Source organism: Haematobia irritans, chromosome 3, assembly GCF_050003625.1.
Source record: "Haematobia irritans isolate KBUSLIRL chromosome 3, ASM5000362v1, whole genome shotgun sequence".
NCBI lineage: Eukaryota > Metazoa > Arthropoda > Insecta > Diptera > Muscidae > Haematobia > Haematobia irritans.
In genome coordinates this window covers 227,302,045-227,317,528 of record NC_134399.1, presented here as the reverse complement: position 1 = coordinate 227,317,528, position 15,484 = coordinate 227,302,045, and the positions used below count along the sequence as shown (strand labels likewise).

The window sequence follows — 15,484 nt, the reverse complement described above, 5'->3', positions numbered from 1 at the left end:
TTTTATTCTCGATGGAGGCAGCGTGTCTGTAAAATATCTGAAAAACAATCACTTTATTACTTTTGGAAAGTCAAAAATTGTTCAATTGAAAAGTATGACATTAACACGGTAAATGGTTTGATCTCCTCAGTAGCCAATTTCCTATCTTCCTAGAGTTTATTGTCTTTGGTAAATGCAACATTTGGTATGACGAAAGCAATTTCCCATCTTCCTAAAGTCTATTGGCTTTGGTGCTAACACTATCAAAGCCCATTTCACATTTTCAGTAAATTTATGGTCTTTGGTAAACAGTTTTCATTTCATGTTGTTCGAAAACTATTCGCCAATGCAACAATATTCTGGATAGCTCAAACAAATGCTGCATAGAGTACTAAAAGAAAACAGGCCTATTGTTGTCGCCTGTTTTGTTCGCAAATCTAAGGTACCTTTAAAATAACACAAATGATGTAGTATTCGGTTTTTTCATAGCGATTACAAATAATACTTTCACTGCACTATTAATAGTATTTCACGTGTATTCGGAAATATCAAAACAGTAAAAGTCGATGGAAGCAAGTTGGATCTATGTATAAAAATTTTAAAGACGCGTATAAAAAATCTCAATAAAAATGTCTAGAATAATTGTAAAACAGCTACCTAAAAATGTAAGTATTTAACTGTACGCTAGAGACATATCGTTGGTCTATGTAAATGTTTTCAGATTACTGAAGAAAAGTTGAGAAGTCTCTTCGGCCAGAAAGGAACAATTACGGACATGCAACTAAAATATACTCCCGATGGAAAGTTTCGACAATTTTGCTTTATTGGTTATCAACAGGAAGATGAAGCACAAGCTGCCATCAAGTACTTCAACAATTCAGCTATACAGACAAGCAGAATAAAGGTGGAACTATGCGCCAAATTGGGTTCAGAAGACAAACCTCCCACTTGGAGTAAACACTCTAAGACGAATAAGAAGGATTCAGAAATAAAGGAGAAGAAGAATAAAGATGTCAAACCGAAGGTCCCATCAAAATTAGAAGAAATAGTTCAAAAACACAAAGATGACCCCGAGTTCCAAGAATTCATGAAAGTTCATGAAAAGAATAGAACTCTATGGGCCAATGATGTGACTGAGGTGGAGTTGCCCAACAAATCGGTAGATGATGATGAAAATGACATAAATGAGAGCAATGTTAATCTGGTAGATACATACGATGAAGACCTAGACAAATCGGAAGAGGAAGAAAGTGAAGAGAATGAAAAGTTAGCTGAAAAGCCCATAAGTGATATGGAATATATGAAATCGTTGATGGGCCAAAAAAGTACGCTCTCAAAACAGAATGCAAAGAAATCATCAATGGATCTATTTACAATAAAAATTCATAATGTTCCGTATAAAACAAAACGTCAGGAGGTAATCAAATTTTTCAAGCCGCTCAAACCGTTTTCGGTGCGTTTACCAACAAAAGTGCATGGGTTTTGCTATGTCGGCTTCAAAACTGAAAAGGAAATGACCAAGGCTATGTTGAAAAACAAGAGTTTTATTAAGGGTAAGCAGGTATTTTTCTCTGATTTTACAGAGAAAAATAAAATTACCAAAGCAAAGCAAAGTGGTAAATCGGAAAATCAAAACTCCGATATAGATGAAAAGCCAGCCAAGTGGAAGAATCAAGAAGCAAGTTTAACGAATGAGGAGGATATATCTGAATCTGGAAGAATTTTCTTTCGAAATCTGGCTTATACAGTGACAGAAGATGACCTTCAAAAGCTTTTTGAAGAATATGGTCCAGTGGCAGAAATACATTTACCAGTAGATTCAGTAACAAGGCAGATAAAAGGTTTCGGGACAGTAACGTTTATGATGCCTCAGCATGCGGTGCAAGCATTCAATAGCTTAGATGGGAGTACGTTTCACGGCCGCCTGTTGCATTTAATACCCGGAAAGGGTAAAAAGGATGATGAGCAAGATGAAGATGATCCCACCTTAACATTCAAACAAAAGAAGGCTTTGAAGTTGAAAAAGAGTGCCCAGCAATCAACAAATTGGAACACACTGTTTCTTGGTCCCAATGCTGTGGCAGAAATTTTGGCAAAAAAGTTTGAAACTTCTAAGCAGCGTATACTGGACACGGAAGAGGGTGGATCGAGTGCAGCTGTTCGTATTGCGCTAGGAGAAACACAAATTGTCATCGAAATGAAAAAGTTCCTTGAAGAAAATGGCGTAAGGGTAAATGCTTTCGACTCGACCTCATCCAAACGATCCAAAACAATAATATTGGCTAAAAATTTACCTCCCGATACAGCTGTTTCTGATTTAACACCTATATTTGCAAAATTTGGACCCATTGGTCGTCTGATTCTGCCTCCTAGTGGAGTGACAGCAATTATAGAATACTGTGATCCCTCAGAGGCTAGGCAAGCATTCAAGAAGCTTGCCTATAGTAAATTTAAAAATGTTCCTCTGTTTCTTGAATGGGGCCCAGAAGACACATTTGCTACTGCCTTAAATGGTGATCCATTGATTTCGAAAATTGAGCCAGAAATTAAGAATGATGTTGAAGAGAAATCACAAATGGCAGAGAAAGAAAACATTATTGGTAATACAACAACCGTTGATGATGACTTCAACGAAGATTATGAGGAACCTGAACCTAATACCACATTATTCTTAAGAAATCTTAACTTCAAAACCGTGCAGGAAACGGTACACAAACATTTCAAATCGCTTGGTGCTATACACACAGTTGAAATAGCAAAACGAAAAGATCCTAATAATCCATCTCAGATGACCTCATTGGGTTATGGCTTTATACAATTTAAAAAAACATCTACTGCTGAATATGCCTTGAAGAATATGCAATTCACTGTAATAGATAGCAATGAAGTCGAGTTGAAGCGCAGTGATCGAATTCTCAAGTAAATATATAAATATAAATATTTTTATACACAACCATAATTCTTTATTATTGATCCTTGCAGAAATTCAGCAAATAATGGAGCGCGGAAAAAAGTTCAATTAACCAAACAGACTGGTACAAAAATGCTGGTGCGAAATATTCCTTTTCAAGCCAAAGTGCGCGAAGTTCGAGATATATTTAAGTAAGTAATACATAATTAAAAAAAAAGCTTGTGATCATATTTTAATAAATCGCCCCTCTCTATTCCTTTCAGGGCTTTTGGAGAATTAAAATCAGTGAGATTACCAAAGAAAATGACTCCGGGCGAAGATTGTCATCGAGGATTTGGTTTTGTTGATTTCGTAACCAAAAGTGATGCTAAAAAAGCATTTGATGCACTTAGTCAAAGTACTCATTTATATGGTAGACGTATTGTACTTGAATGGGCTTCCGCAGCAGATGAAGATGTCGATGCTTTAAGAAAACGATCTGCCGAGCAGTTTCAAAGTACGAGTCAAGATAAACACACGAAGCGTAGTAAACGAGCGGTATTCGATGCACATGGCTCTTCTAATGTACAGCCCAATGACGATGAGAGTGATTAGGATAATCGTTAACTGTCCCATCCATATGCCTTCCCTATAAAAAAAACTATCCCATACATATGTGTAACATATTTTTTGTGTTCGCAACCATTCAAATATTGCTCTTTTTATTTTTATTTTTATATGCATCATTTGTGAATACATTATTTTATTGTATTTTATTTAAATAAGATTACTGTCGACTAAAGAATATTACAATTTTAACATTTGCGGAAAGATTTAAGATCTTTGAAGCAGTTATAATTAGATAAAATAAAATGCATACGAGAACGCAATGCACGTACAGAGCTCGATTTATGTGTTACATCATAAATCATAAATACAATAGATCTGTAATAACTAGGATAAATGTATAATTAATAATAAATTTTGGATAATTCCATGTGTTCCTTCTTTATGTCTTATTCTTCCTGTACGCACAAGTATATAAGCCGAAAAACACGATCCGTTTCAATCGTTCTTTAATCATTGCCCCATTGTATATAGATAAAGGAATCAGCCAGCTCATAGCAATGATACTTTTATGAAACTGAACAATTTGGGTTTATGTATTTATTTACATATATATGTACGTATTTATGTATATAAAAATATCGTGCTCTAATATTCATAATAACCTGTTCTGCATTACTTGAGCTATTGAATACGTCTATAAGATATATATATCATTCGTTCATTCAGCCAACCCATGTGTTTACAACATTTAATGCGTGCTTATTTTATGACTGTCTGTGGTTCTGTTCCTTCTGTCCATTATGGATTTGTGGAATCTTTTTCAAATTGCATGCGAGCTTGCAAGAAACAATATAGAATGCCAGCTTGTGCCATTACATCAACCGTACTGGAAGCCAGAAGATCCTTTTGTTTTGTTTGTGTTGCACCGGGCCTCAGAAGTGTGGGCCCAAATACCATAGCCAAATTGTGGAGTGACATTTTATTATCAGCTTCTCTATTATGAACTCTGAAAATAAAATTGGAAATATATTAAATTTTCCAACTGATAAACTATTGTAAAAAATAACAAAATTCCATTATTGTAAAAATGTGGAATTTTGAATTGTAAAAAAAAAATCAAAAAGCCATTTCGACTTTTTAAAACATGGAAAGGTTATTTATAATTTGTTATAATATAAATCGAATTAATTGAAAAATAATTCAAGTCGATTAATCGATTTTCCACAAAAAACTATATAACTCGATTATGAATTTTTGAAAACAACAAAATAAAACAATAGGTTAAAAAGCCGGTTATTCTTATTTGGAATTACTAAAATTCGAGTGCGAATCCATTCATAATTTAATACTGTGCCAGATTTTGGCAGTGTTTCCACTCGGTAAATTACAAAGCTTAATTTATAGTTATGATAATTTTAACCTACCTTATTAAATGATCTAAGATATGATTTATAGATGCTTTATTGGCCGGTGGCAATTCTTCAAATATCACCAACAACTCATTGATACGCTCCGTTTCATTGTTATTGGTAAAGCGACTGAAAGTCTCGAAAAATTTTGGATACATCACATCGGGAAACAAAGCTTCGGGCAATTCGCGTAAATACGATTTCAAAATGCCAGTCACTGAATGAATATCAACATCCTTCAATAGCTGTTCGGCTTCGTATGCATCTAAAATATTGAATTGAAATAGGTTTATGTTATGCAAGAACAAGAAACTGCCTCGGAGACTTACTGGTTTCAAAGGATTTCTTCAATTTGGCTAGATCTGAAGCTGAGCCGCTTACCCTATAAATACCAACTTCAGACATACCACGTTTCTCTACTTCACGTATACAGGCACTTATAATGAATGGAATGTCTCGTTTCTCACGCCTGAAAAAATGTTCAGATTTTGTTATTTTCGTCACTTCAAGGGGAAAATGGAAATACCTACTTTAAAACTTGTTGCATTTTGGCACCAAAGAGAGCTCCCGGTTTTGATGTAGGCACACGCCTCAAAGTCACTTCACCAGGTACGAAATGTAAGATAGTGTTCAAGATTAAGTTATCGCCTAATTTAAGAACCCTTGTTTGTGGTGTTTCTTTCAACCAACTGCGACTTAACTGTTAAAGAGAAATTTTTTTAAGAGCTATTTCGAATTTAGTTAAGAGATCCACTTATTACCTTTAGGACATGCTTAGATTTTAGAATAGGTCTCTCTTGGGAATTTGGTATTGCGTAAAGTAGTATTCTCACATTTTGACTACCTTCTAACTCAACAACAAAACTTTCGTTCCACACCGGGTTAGTTGTTCGTATTATCATTTTCGTTCCCGCTTTGCGGAAATAATGACCATACGAATCAACTTCAATAATGATGTACAAATCAGCTGGTTGCTCCAAACCCGTAAGACTCTGCACAGTCATATGGAGATCTCCAACAAGGAGACTTTCATCGTTGGTATTGCGCATTAAATACGATCCCATTTCGGTCTTCATACTTTTCTGCATTGCTACAATGAATGCATGGACTTCTAGAGCATTAATGCTGCTGGCACCGGGAATAGTACAGGTTTGCTATAATACATTACAATAGAAATAAAAACAAATTAATATAAATCGAAAATTTTAGAAACCTATAAAGCCATTATTATAAATTTCAAGAAATACCTGTAAACTCAAAATAGACTCTATCCACTGAGTCCGTTCAAAATCAGAACTCAAGAAGAAAGTTACGGTCTTATTTGTAGCCTTATTCGCTATGCGGAAAACTAAATTGGGCGAGGCCAGAACTAATTGCGATTCCAAGTCTGCTAATTTTCTGCGGTATTTATCTCCATATCTTAAGCCATTTGCTTTACGTGATTTGTCATCCTTTTCTTCCATTAGTAGCTGATCTCGGACCGTACAAGCTTGGGTTTTAAGCTGCAAAATGTTTGGTGGACTCGATTCCTTCAAGTCCGCGGCACCATCGGTTTCCTCGAATACTGCCACGTCTTTTAATGGTATGAACCACTTTAGTTCATAGTCGATGCGGTCTCTACCGTTTGCCTTATATTTGGCACATGCAATAACGTCGTTAAATAGAAACAGATGGCGCAACTTTCGATGGCCATCAACAAGTTCTACAATGAATGAATTCTTTACCATGCGACGCAGATTCTTATTCGATTCTGTGGGTAGTTTTTGATTGACCACATTGAATTGCTTGAGGAATCGGTGTATGGTATCATGCGCATGTCTCAGTGGATGATGGTCCGGATGATTTTGAGGGGTACATTCAAGGAGATCATTGAAAACCAGAGCGTTTATTTGTACACGGGCCACCGGCTTGTGTAGCAAGTCTTCAAGAGTAAGCGATTGCTCCGTCTGCAGATTCAAGACGATTGTAGAAACAATCTTCTTGAACTGCGGATTATTGGCACTGCACTTCTTAACCGTCTCTATGGCTTGATTATAATTGTGCAAAAATGCACTATACAAATCAACCATTTCAGACAAGCGCTTGAATGTTTCTCCTATGAGCACATCGCCACCCTCGTGGGCCACTAAAGTCTTTAAATCACTTAGAAAAACCGAATGAGACTCATACAATTTTTCAATCATAAAAAATATGGTGTTTTCCTCCTCCTCTTTGATAACGGGCTGTGACGTAGCCAATGTAGCGTGTATGGCTTTTTTGTACTGTAAATAAAAAAAATATCGGAGGACCATCGTTATAAGTAGGTGGTGAAGGGATGTTCACTTAAGTTTAGAGTCTTACTTGTATCATTGTATTTAAACATGCCACATATATTGTCTCACTTTGGATGATAATATTGAGAATTGTCCTTATCTTATTGCCCCTTTGATTGCCAGATACCTAGGAATACCAAGGAGAAATCAGCTCAACATGTCAAACAAACAACAATGTTAATGAATAACATCATACGAATATTAAAGACGAACACATAAAAAATAGGATAGAGAAATATGATTCCAAATTAACAAAAACAAAAAAAAATGTCCTTTTCTATGTGACATATATTACATTATGAAATAATAGTTTTTTAATAGGTAATGGAGTTTTAATAAAACCAACAAATTTAAACATACAACCAGCACCATGTAACAAGTAAAATGTACAATGAACATTATTTGATGATGATAAGTGGTGGTACTCACAAGTATTGCTGAAACAAGATTCTGTTCAGTTGTGTAGGTGTTGTTTTAAAAAAAGATTGATATTAAAAAATTAAAAGGTTATAAGTTAGTAGATTATTAATTAATAATATCATTAATATAAATATTAAAAGAAATTAAGTAAGTTATGTGTCATCTACATCCATTAAGATTTTAACTGGAAATTCAAATTGGATTCAAAATAAGTTTTAACGTTAGTTGATTTTTGAAAAAAATAAGGACAAATGATAAAGCTATAATCTAAGATTATCGGTACGGTGAATTTTTGAATTCGAAATTTCAACTACTATAGTAAATAAGAGGAACCTCTAGCATTAACTCTACATTTTATTGATTTTCCCTATGTTTTGTGTTGCCTTTCAAATTGGATATTACTTTAGAATAGACTCGAGTTTTAACGGAAATTTTATACAATTCTTTTCCTTGCATACAAATAAATGCTATAAACATTTGTCCATTGATTTGCTTTTATATTTTGGATTATTACTGACGATTTTTTCCAGTATCGATCACAAATAATCGATTAATGGCAAAATTGATGATTAGCAGTATTCAGGGTGTGTAAACTTTTTGAAAGAAAGTTTCGGTTTCATTTTGCCATTTGAAAGTGTACAACCTCATCAGCACTATTGGTTATTCTTGCAATTTGCCGGTAAATGCTTTATTGTTTGAACAGTTTTGTGGCAGGATCATCTAAAATACTTTGTGTATATAAAGTTTAAACTGGAAGAAAATGTCAACCCAATTACTATGAACACCGTTAGCAACGATCTCTTTCAAAACGTTGAAAGATCGTTAAGTCCTTCAGTTATAAACATATCAAATGATTTCTTTGAGAATTCTATTTAAATGAAAATTATTTGTGCATTACCTTTCTCAAAGCACCTGGAACCGGTGTAGCATGCTCTTCATGAGATATAGTGCGCATAATGGGCATTCCATTTTCATATTCGCCATCGCTATCCATTGAACTTGACCGTGTTTCATTGTTTTCTCTGTAATAAATTCAATTGTGAAGCTTCGAGAAATCAAAACTATTTTGTTTTATACATACTGGGCAAAAGAGCCAAAGTTCACGTAATTAGCCGATCGACCAGGAGATTCAGGGTCAGTAAAACTAGCCTGGCTACTCAAATGTATGTTGGAGGACATAGGTACAACGCTGCCCGGAGTTGATAAATCATCACGACTAGAAAAAGATCCTGTGCTTCCAGGTTTTATATAAACATATTCATCGTCCCCATTGTCGAGAGGTACCGTGTCATATAGATGCTCTTGTTCATTTTCAGCCATCTGATTAGCTCTTACACTTTCCGAACTCAAAGATGACACTGACTCATAGCTCTTGATCTGAAATTAAGCGCACAGTTACCAACAATCATATAAGAACATAAGTTTTTTTATAATACAATTTCCGAAATGCCCTGTGAGGACAAAGATTCCTTTGATCCAATATTCCTCCCTTGACCGAATGAAGATTCTGCATCGCCTGGTTGAAGTGATGTTCTAGACTTTTTATCCAAACTTCCGGTTGAAGTATTGTCGGCAGTTGTAAGCTTAGTGTTTTTGTTCATACTACTTGTTGGCGATGAACCTGTCAATGGGTATCCTGCAGGTCGCCCCTGCGTTGTTCTGTTTACAGAATTTTGAATGTTAGGTCCAGTTCGTCCCAGACTACCGGTAGGACTGTGACTGTAGTTCAGATCTGGTCTCTTGGTTTTTTCTAAGCTTTCCGATTTATTGATTTTCTGCCCCAATTCTTCTAGAAATTCTGTGTGTTTATTTATATCCGGGGTAGTTTTACGTTTTTGCATGAAGTTTTTGCTTTCGATTGATTCCGAAGACTTTTGTCGTAAAATATCTGAAGGCTTTACATTACGTTCCAGTGAATTAGCTGGACTTTCCGATGATGACAGATTACCAGATGTGGAAGGCAATGGGATTGTGCTGCCTACAAAAGCAGTATCTCTTTTTGGAGATGAGGATAGCACGGATTCTGGTATAGTTGGTGGTTCTACGCGTCTCATGTTTTTTGGAGGAGGACTGCAATGAAAATTTTATGAATAGGTCTTAAAAAAAATCAAAAAGGATCACTTACCGAGGAGGCATTCTTTTCTTATTTGCCTCTAATAACGCGGCTGCATGTGAAGATGATGACATTGAAGGCGACAAGGGTGGAGCCGAAGGTTTCTTTTCAAAACTACTAAATGTAGATGGGATATGGTCAGTTCCCACATCGGATCCTTGATCCATTGACAAAGATGGATTATTTTGATCCATATTAATTTTGCTTTCCTTAACTTCGATTACTGTAACAAAATGTGATGTGGTCTTCGACGATGTGGACGACTTTCTTTCAATGTCACCGGGTGACGAATTCTCCGTAATTACATTATCCTCATTTGATGCAATAGAGGCAGCTAATTCGCTGATACACTGATGTAGAGCCCCATTTTTGTCGCTATTTCTTTTATCTTTCTCACTTCCTACGTCTTTATCCTCCCTCTCGCACGTACGCTCTTCGCTGGAAGAGGATGGAAGATTATTTTTACCATTCTTCGTACTACCGCCACTTGTTCCTGTATACTTGTTATCCGTATTTAGCGATAACCTATTATTTTGTTCTTTTGTTCCATTCTTAGACTCTCTTAAATTTAAACTGGATTTCTGTAAAAAAAAGAAAACGTAATTTTATTTTTGTTTTTTTGAGACATTAAGATCTTGTGTTATGTTTTTTAAGTTAAAATAAACAACGCTAGCCAATTTATTTTGATGGTATACAAGATTTGAGATATGACAAATATGAAATGAAATTTTACTTCAGAGTGTAAATTTTCATTTCATTATATTATCCGCTATATCAAATTTCATGCATGTTTACTTAATATTGAAAAATTTCTCATGCGAGAGCAAAATAAAGGCATGGATAAACATACAGAGCTAAGGAAGGGATTCTGAGGTAAATAAGTTTTCGCAATGGGCAATGTCGTTTTACTCTCCGCAGACTTCATTTCAGGAGCCTCTGATTTTCATTGGATTTTCATGAATCCAAAATTTAAAAATTTGGTTTCGAGAACCCAAACAAAAAATTTTGTAAATGACACAGAATCTGTATGCATTTTTAAAATTTATAGAACCAATACTTTAAAGTATTTTTATATAGCTAATGCAGTGTTAACCAATCTTCTCTATTTCATGATAACTCCTGAATGTGTCATCTACAAGTGTTATATGTAATATCTGATTTTGACAAATTATTATTTGTAGATTTCACATGGAATAATAATTGTAAGGCTGATGCACATGTTCATAGACGAGCAATAAGAGATAAATAGTGTAAATAATTATATTCCGCTGGTTTTTGTTAATTAATCGTAACAATCGTGTACCTATTTTTATTGGCGCAGTGTGACAACTTTTAGTGCTAATTATTATATTTTTGTGACATTTTCTGAAGTTGTTTCTTTAGTCCAAAGTGATACATTTTCTGAAAATAGCGTTGAACTTAATTTCTCACAACACTATCATATTTTTTACATATTTAATGGAGAAATTAACAAAAACAATCGCAGTCCACGATTACACGCCATCAATAAAAATCCTTCAGCCTAAAATTTCACAAGGATTCAATAAAAACAGAAACCGCTATCTTACACACAACAAAGAGGTTGACAAGCGAAGGGGTGAAAGTCAGGACTAGCCCAATACAAAATGTAATATTGCATTACTGTTAGGGATATTGATTGAAACTGTAACGGTAGTTTTAAAAACAAAAAATTTAAAAAATGGACGATTACTTATTCATTGAGTTAATTAATGACAATTTCATTCTAATAAAAAATACAAAATTTTTAATATATACCACTTTTTCAATATATTTTAGGATCTCTCACAATTTACAATAACGTCAGAGTGACTCTAAAATTTGTTTTATAAAATTAATTGGTTTTGCCAGCCTATTCAATGCAACTTTTGTTAGTCTTTCTTTGTAATTTTACTAACAAATAAAAAATAAATTAATTAAATAAGACGCCCGCCCATTTTATGATTTTACACCATCTTCGTTTCGGTTTTACATTCATTTTCCTTTAAGACAATAAATAATCAATTGCCCACTCAATTTGAAGTCAAACATTTTCGAAATTATTTACATGACTCACGCACAATGTTGTTTTTTCTTTTCATTAACGAAGAAATTTAAAATATTAACATTCACAACTGGAGTATCGCAGTAACGAGCAGAATGTAAATAGTATTAGGAAATGATAGCAAAATATTTACTAAACATACACACATGTGATGTGTACTTTAATACACACATACGTCGTATAATAACTTTTCTTTTTAAAAATTTTGTAGACTTTACCCCGCGCCACAGTTTGAACTTCTCCTTAAACGATGACATTTTGTCTGGCAAATACTGGCACTGGCTTCTGGAAGACTTCAGTTGATTTTGCACATAAGACGTGCTTGGTGGCACTTTCAGATTTTAGTGTAAATTCATAAAAGCAATGGAATATTGGGAATCTATGCAACAGACACAATCAAATGATAAACACTTTTCCAGACACACTAGCAATAAAACGCGAACATTTGTACAAACTACTCCACCCTGTTAGTGTACATTTTATGTTTCCAAATATATTATGGATGGATGGAAGAATAGATCAATGACTTCTGTTTTAGCAAGTTTATATTTTTTCACAATTTTTAGTCCCTGCACGGTGAAGGCGTCAAGACAGATTTATAAATCTTTCGTATATTATATTTTATACTATAAAATATTTCAATGGGTTCACGACTAGAGCAAGAAAGAACGTGCGGGTCAACCTTATGAAGACATAATATTAACTGAACAATTCATACTGCTCTGCGTTCTCTTCCATTGGTACCAGCGGCCTCCTCCATTGAGGAAGGGTAGGGGTAGTAGAAAAACTGCAGATAACAGCAACGAATGCATAGTCTACACGAGCTGAGCAAGGAACATTGCTGAAAAGGAATATAAAAAGAGAGATGTGGCAAGTCCACATGAAAAAAGGGTGCTAGTGGACATGTGAGGAGCCTCTCGCATGCTGCAAGAGAGAGAGTGGTGTAGGACTGTATTGATTAATAGTTAAAAACATCTTTAAAATATACAATTCTCCAAAAGTAAATTTGTGGTAATGATGTCTATATTCAGTGGTAGTCAGCCATTGCTCGGTCTCAATTGTCCTAACGAATGAAGTAAAACGACGACAATGTCTATCGAGATAAGATAAACAATTTCCATCGCTTTTGTTCCATATATTTATTATTATTATTATGATTTTGCTTTAGTATTGCGTTTGTTGTTGTTATTTGTTTAAGTTCTCTTTATTTTTCGTTCTATCTGCCCCCATAGCCAAACCTCCCCCACCCAATGGGTGCAAAATATCAAGACTGAAGGGTGATGATACAAGTCAACCAGCTGAACAACACACCAATGCTTTAGCCTCTAATGAGCGCCTGGTAATTGAAGTTGCTTTAAAACTACCAGATAATTAAGGGGTACGGGTACTGTATGAACCTATTTGTTAGTATATTCTAGTGGTAGTCTAAAAGTATGATGATAGATACTAATTGATATTAAATATAAAAAATAATAGACAAAAGATTCTATTTTGATCACATATAATATGTATATAAATCAATATATAAATATGTAAAACATAAACATTTATCGTCATGATCAAGAGTAATGTCTAATATAAATAATTTCGGAAAATGATTCATTAAATACTTGGTTTTTTCTCATATAGAGAAAAATATTTGGAGATACTTCATTACTTCTTTTCTATAACTTTTAAAGGCTTAGTTTCTACCGTGTGGTCCCGGTTCATCATACAAATGCTCTTTATAAAATAGTATCAGGCAGCACTAATTGATAAGAGAGAACTTTACCTTAGGTGGTGGCAATAAGTGAGGCTGGAGAAGCTGTCACTATTACCTAACATGCATATGGCACTTACCGAACATCTATCAGCAACAAAATCATCCTCGGGATCCATATCATTTGAAGAAGGTTTTGAATCATCACCGTTATTATCTGCATTAGTGGCCGCTTCAAATAAGCTTGTAGGATCCCCACCAGATTCCCGATATTTTTCGACGTCCGACAACAAGCGTTCCAAGTACTCCACGTATAGCGTCTCTTGTTCCAGTTCTTTGGTTAGCTCGGTAATTTTCGATTTGTGCCTTTCGAGGCTAGCCCGAACATCCTGCTCCCAAGCATCTGATAATGAACTCTGTGGGAATCGCTCCATCCACAATCGTTGAAAATCATTGAAAACACTCATGTTGTAAATGTTTTAGAAATTTTTATATTCTCGTGTTTATTTGGTCTTTCACAAATTATTATTAATTTTTATTATTCAACAAAAATATTTGTCAATACGTATAGTTACAACATTTTACTTTTTTTCGAACGTCAACAACGTCATCCATTGGTGGGGAAATAAAAAAAAAACACGACACAATAGAAGATGCTTCAAATTAAAAAAGGTACATATGTATTACATATTTTCATTCGTGGTATACATATATACTTTTATATTAAGGTATGTTTTGGTTTGATGTTGCTGCTTGCGCATTACAAGGTCAGCAAATAAAAATTTTCTCTCAACTTTCAACTTTAATAACATCAATCCAGACGGACAGATTGACACCCACTAATTCCACAAACAACAAACAGCACGAAGTGCAACGTTGTTGTTGCTGCGTTTTTTTATAGTTTCTTAAGTACCAAAAAATCGGAGCAATGTGTGGCCCCAATCCGTTACTCTTATGTCGTTCAACTTAGTTTTCACCGATGACGCTTAATATTGAATGGCAAAGAATAGACAATTTATTTAAATTATGCACTTTCCAATTCGATTTTTTAGCTAGGTTTATTGAAGTGCTGGGCACACCTTCTTCTTTTGGCTTGATTTTGTGCTTGTGTTGGTGATGTTACAACTAATTTTTCCCGTAACAGCATCAATTTTGCCGTGGCAAAACTACGGCACGTAATTCAAATATTTTACGTAATTATTGAAATTGCCATACACACGATATAAAAATTACAAAATTCATCCGTTTTTTATGCATTATAACATTATATCTTCATGTAAATTGTAAATGAAATCCTCCTCCTTTTTATGTTTTGCTTCTTTTTGTCCGTCCGTTCCTAAATATCAAGTACTTGATAACCGGTTGTCTTTACCACAAATTGTTACCTATTGTGTCTAAACATAACCATAGCGATAGGCGACTTTGGGGATTTGAATACATACGTGTATACGTGGCAACGCTGAATTGATTTCTAATGATATCTATTGGGGCTGTTTTCTTTTAGCACTGGATACCATAGGCCAAGGAAGGTATAGACATTAGAGGTCTGCATCGAATAACTTTTCACTACATGTATGCAATTCGCTGTCGAATATAGTACATACACTATCTTTCTCTCAGAGCGCAAGTAGTGAAGTGAAGAGAACACTTGCTTGTCAAATACCACCAAGTACTTATCCGAAACAATATGTGTTCCGGAAAAACGGAACAATAAAAATGTAAGTACTTGAGAAAAAGTACAACATGGATTCACGTGGTACCACAAGTATTTCTCAGTTATGTGCGAAGCAAAACATTCCATTATTATTAATCATAGATATGTATGTATGTCACATATTTCATATATTTATGTATGTCACAAACTTACCTTCACGTTTGCCGTTCTTTATAACAATCCGAAAACATATATTATGGAGAGTAACTGTTTTCTTGTATTTCTGAAACTGCACGTGGTACATGGAGTACTCTATGAAGTTTTGTTCTCGCAACATACTCGACGTGATCACTCTGAGTACACTTCAATAAGAGAG

At 34.6% G+C, this 15,484-nt stretch overlaps 2 protein-coding genes across 5 annotated transcripts; one reads left to right on the top strand and one right to left on the bottom strand.

Moving 5' to 3' along the window:
* Positions 1-486: 486 nt before the first annotated feature.
* Positions 487-3,866, top strand: LOC142227993 (putative RNA-binding protein 19). Its single transcript, XM_075298265.1, has 4 exons — positions 487-644; positions 701-2,898; positions 2,962-3,081; positions 3,154-3,866. The coding sequence occupies exons 1-4, from the start codon at positions 609-611 to the stop codon at positions 3,482-3,484; spliced, it is 2,685 nt and encodes an 894-aa protein (XP_075154380.1). The 5' UTR covers positions 487-608; the 3' UTR covers positions 3,485-3,866.
* Positions 3,543-14,791, bottom strand: RhoGAP1A (Rho GTPase activating protein at 1A). Of its 4 annotated transcripts, none has more exons than XM_075298261.1 (13): positions 13,595-14,788; positions 9,706-10,274; positions 9,017-9,650; positions 8,662-8,957; positions 8,479-8,602; positions 7,590-7,610; positions 7,189-7,287; positions 6,096-7,109; positions 5,610-6,002; positions 5,379-5,548; positions 5,178-5,317; positions 4,864-5,113; positions 3,543-4,445 (listed from the first exon to the last, which is right to left on the bottom strand). In XM_075298261.1, the coding sequence occupies exons 1-13, from the start codon at positions 13,919-13,921 to the stop codon at positions 4,238-4,240; spliced, it is 4,245 nt and encodes a 1,414-aa protein (XP_075154376.1). In that variant the 5' UTR covers positions 13,922-14,788; the 3' UTR covers positions 3,543-4,237. The 4 variants fall into 4 exon arrangements, with proteins under 4 accessions (XP_075154376.1, XP_075154378.1, XP_075154377.1 ...); XM_075298263.1 differs by lacking the exon at positions 13,595-14,788 and adding an exon at positions 11,974-12,435; XM_075298262.1 differs by lacking the exon at positions 7,590-7,610 and having other exon boundaries at positions 13,595-14,789.
* Positions 14,792-15,484: the final 693 nt, after the last annotated feature.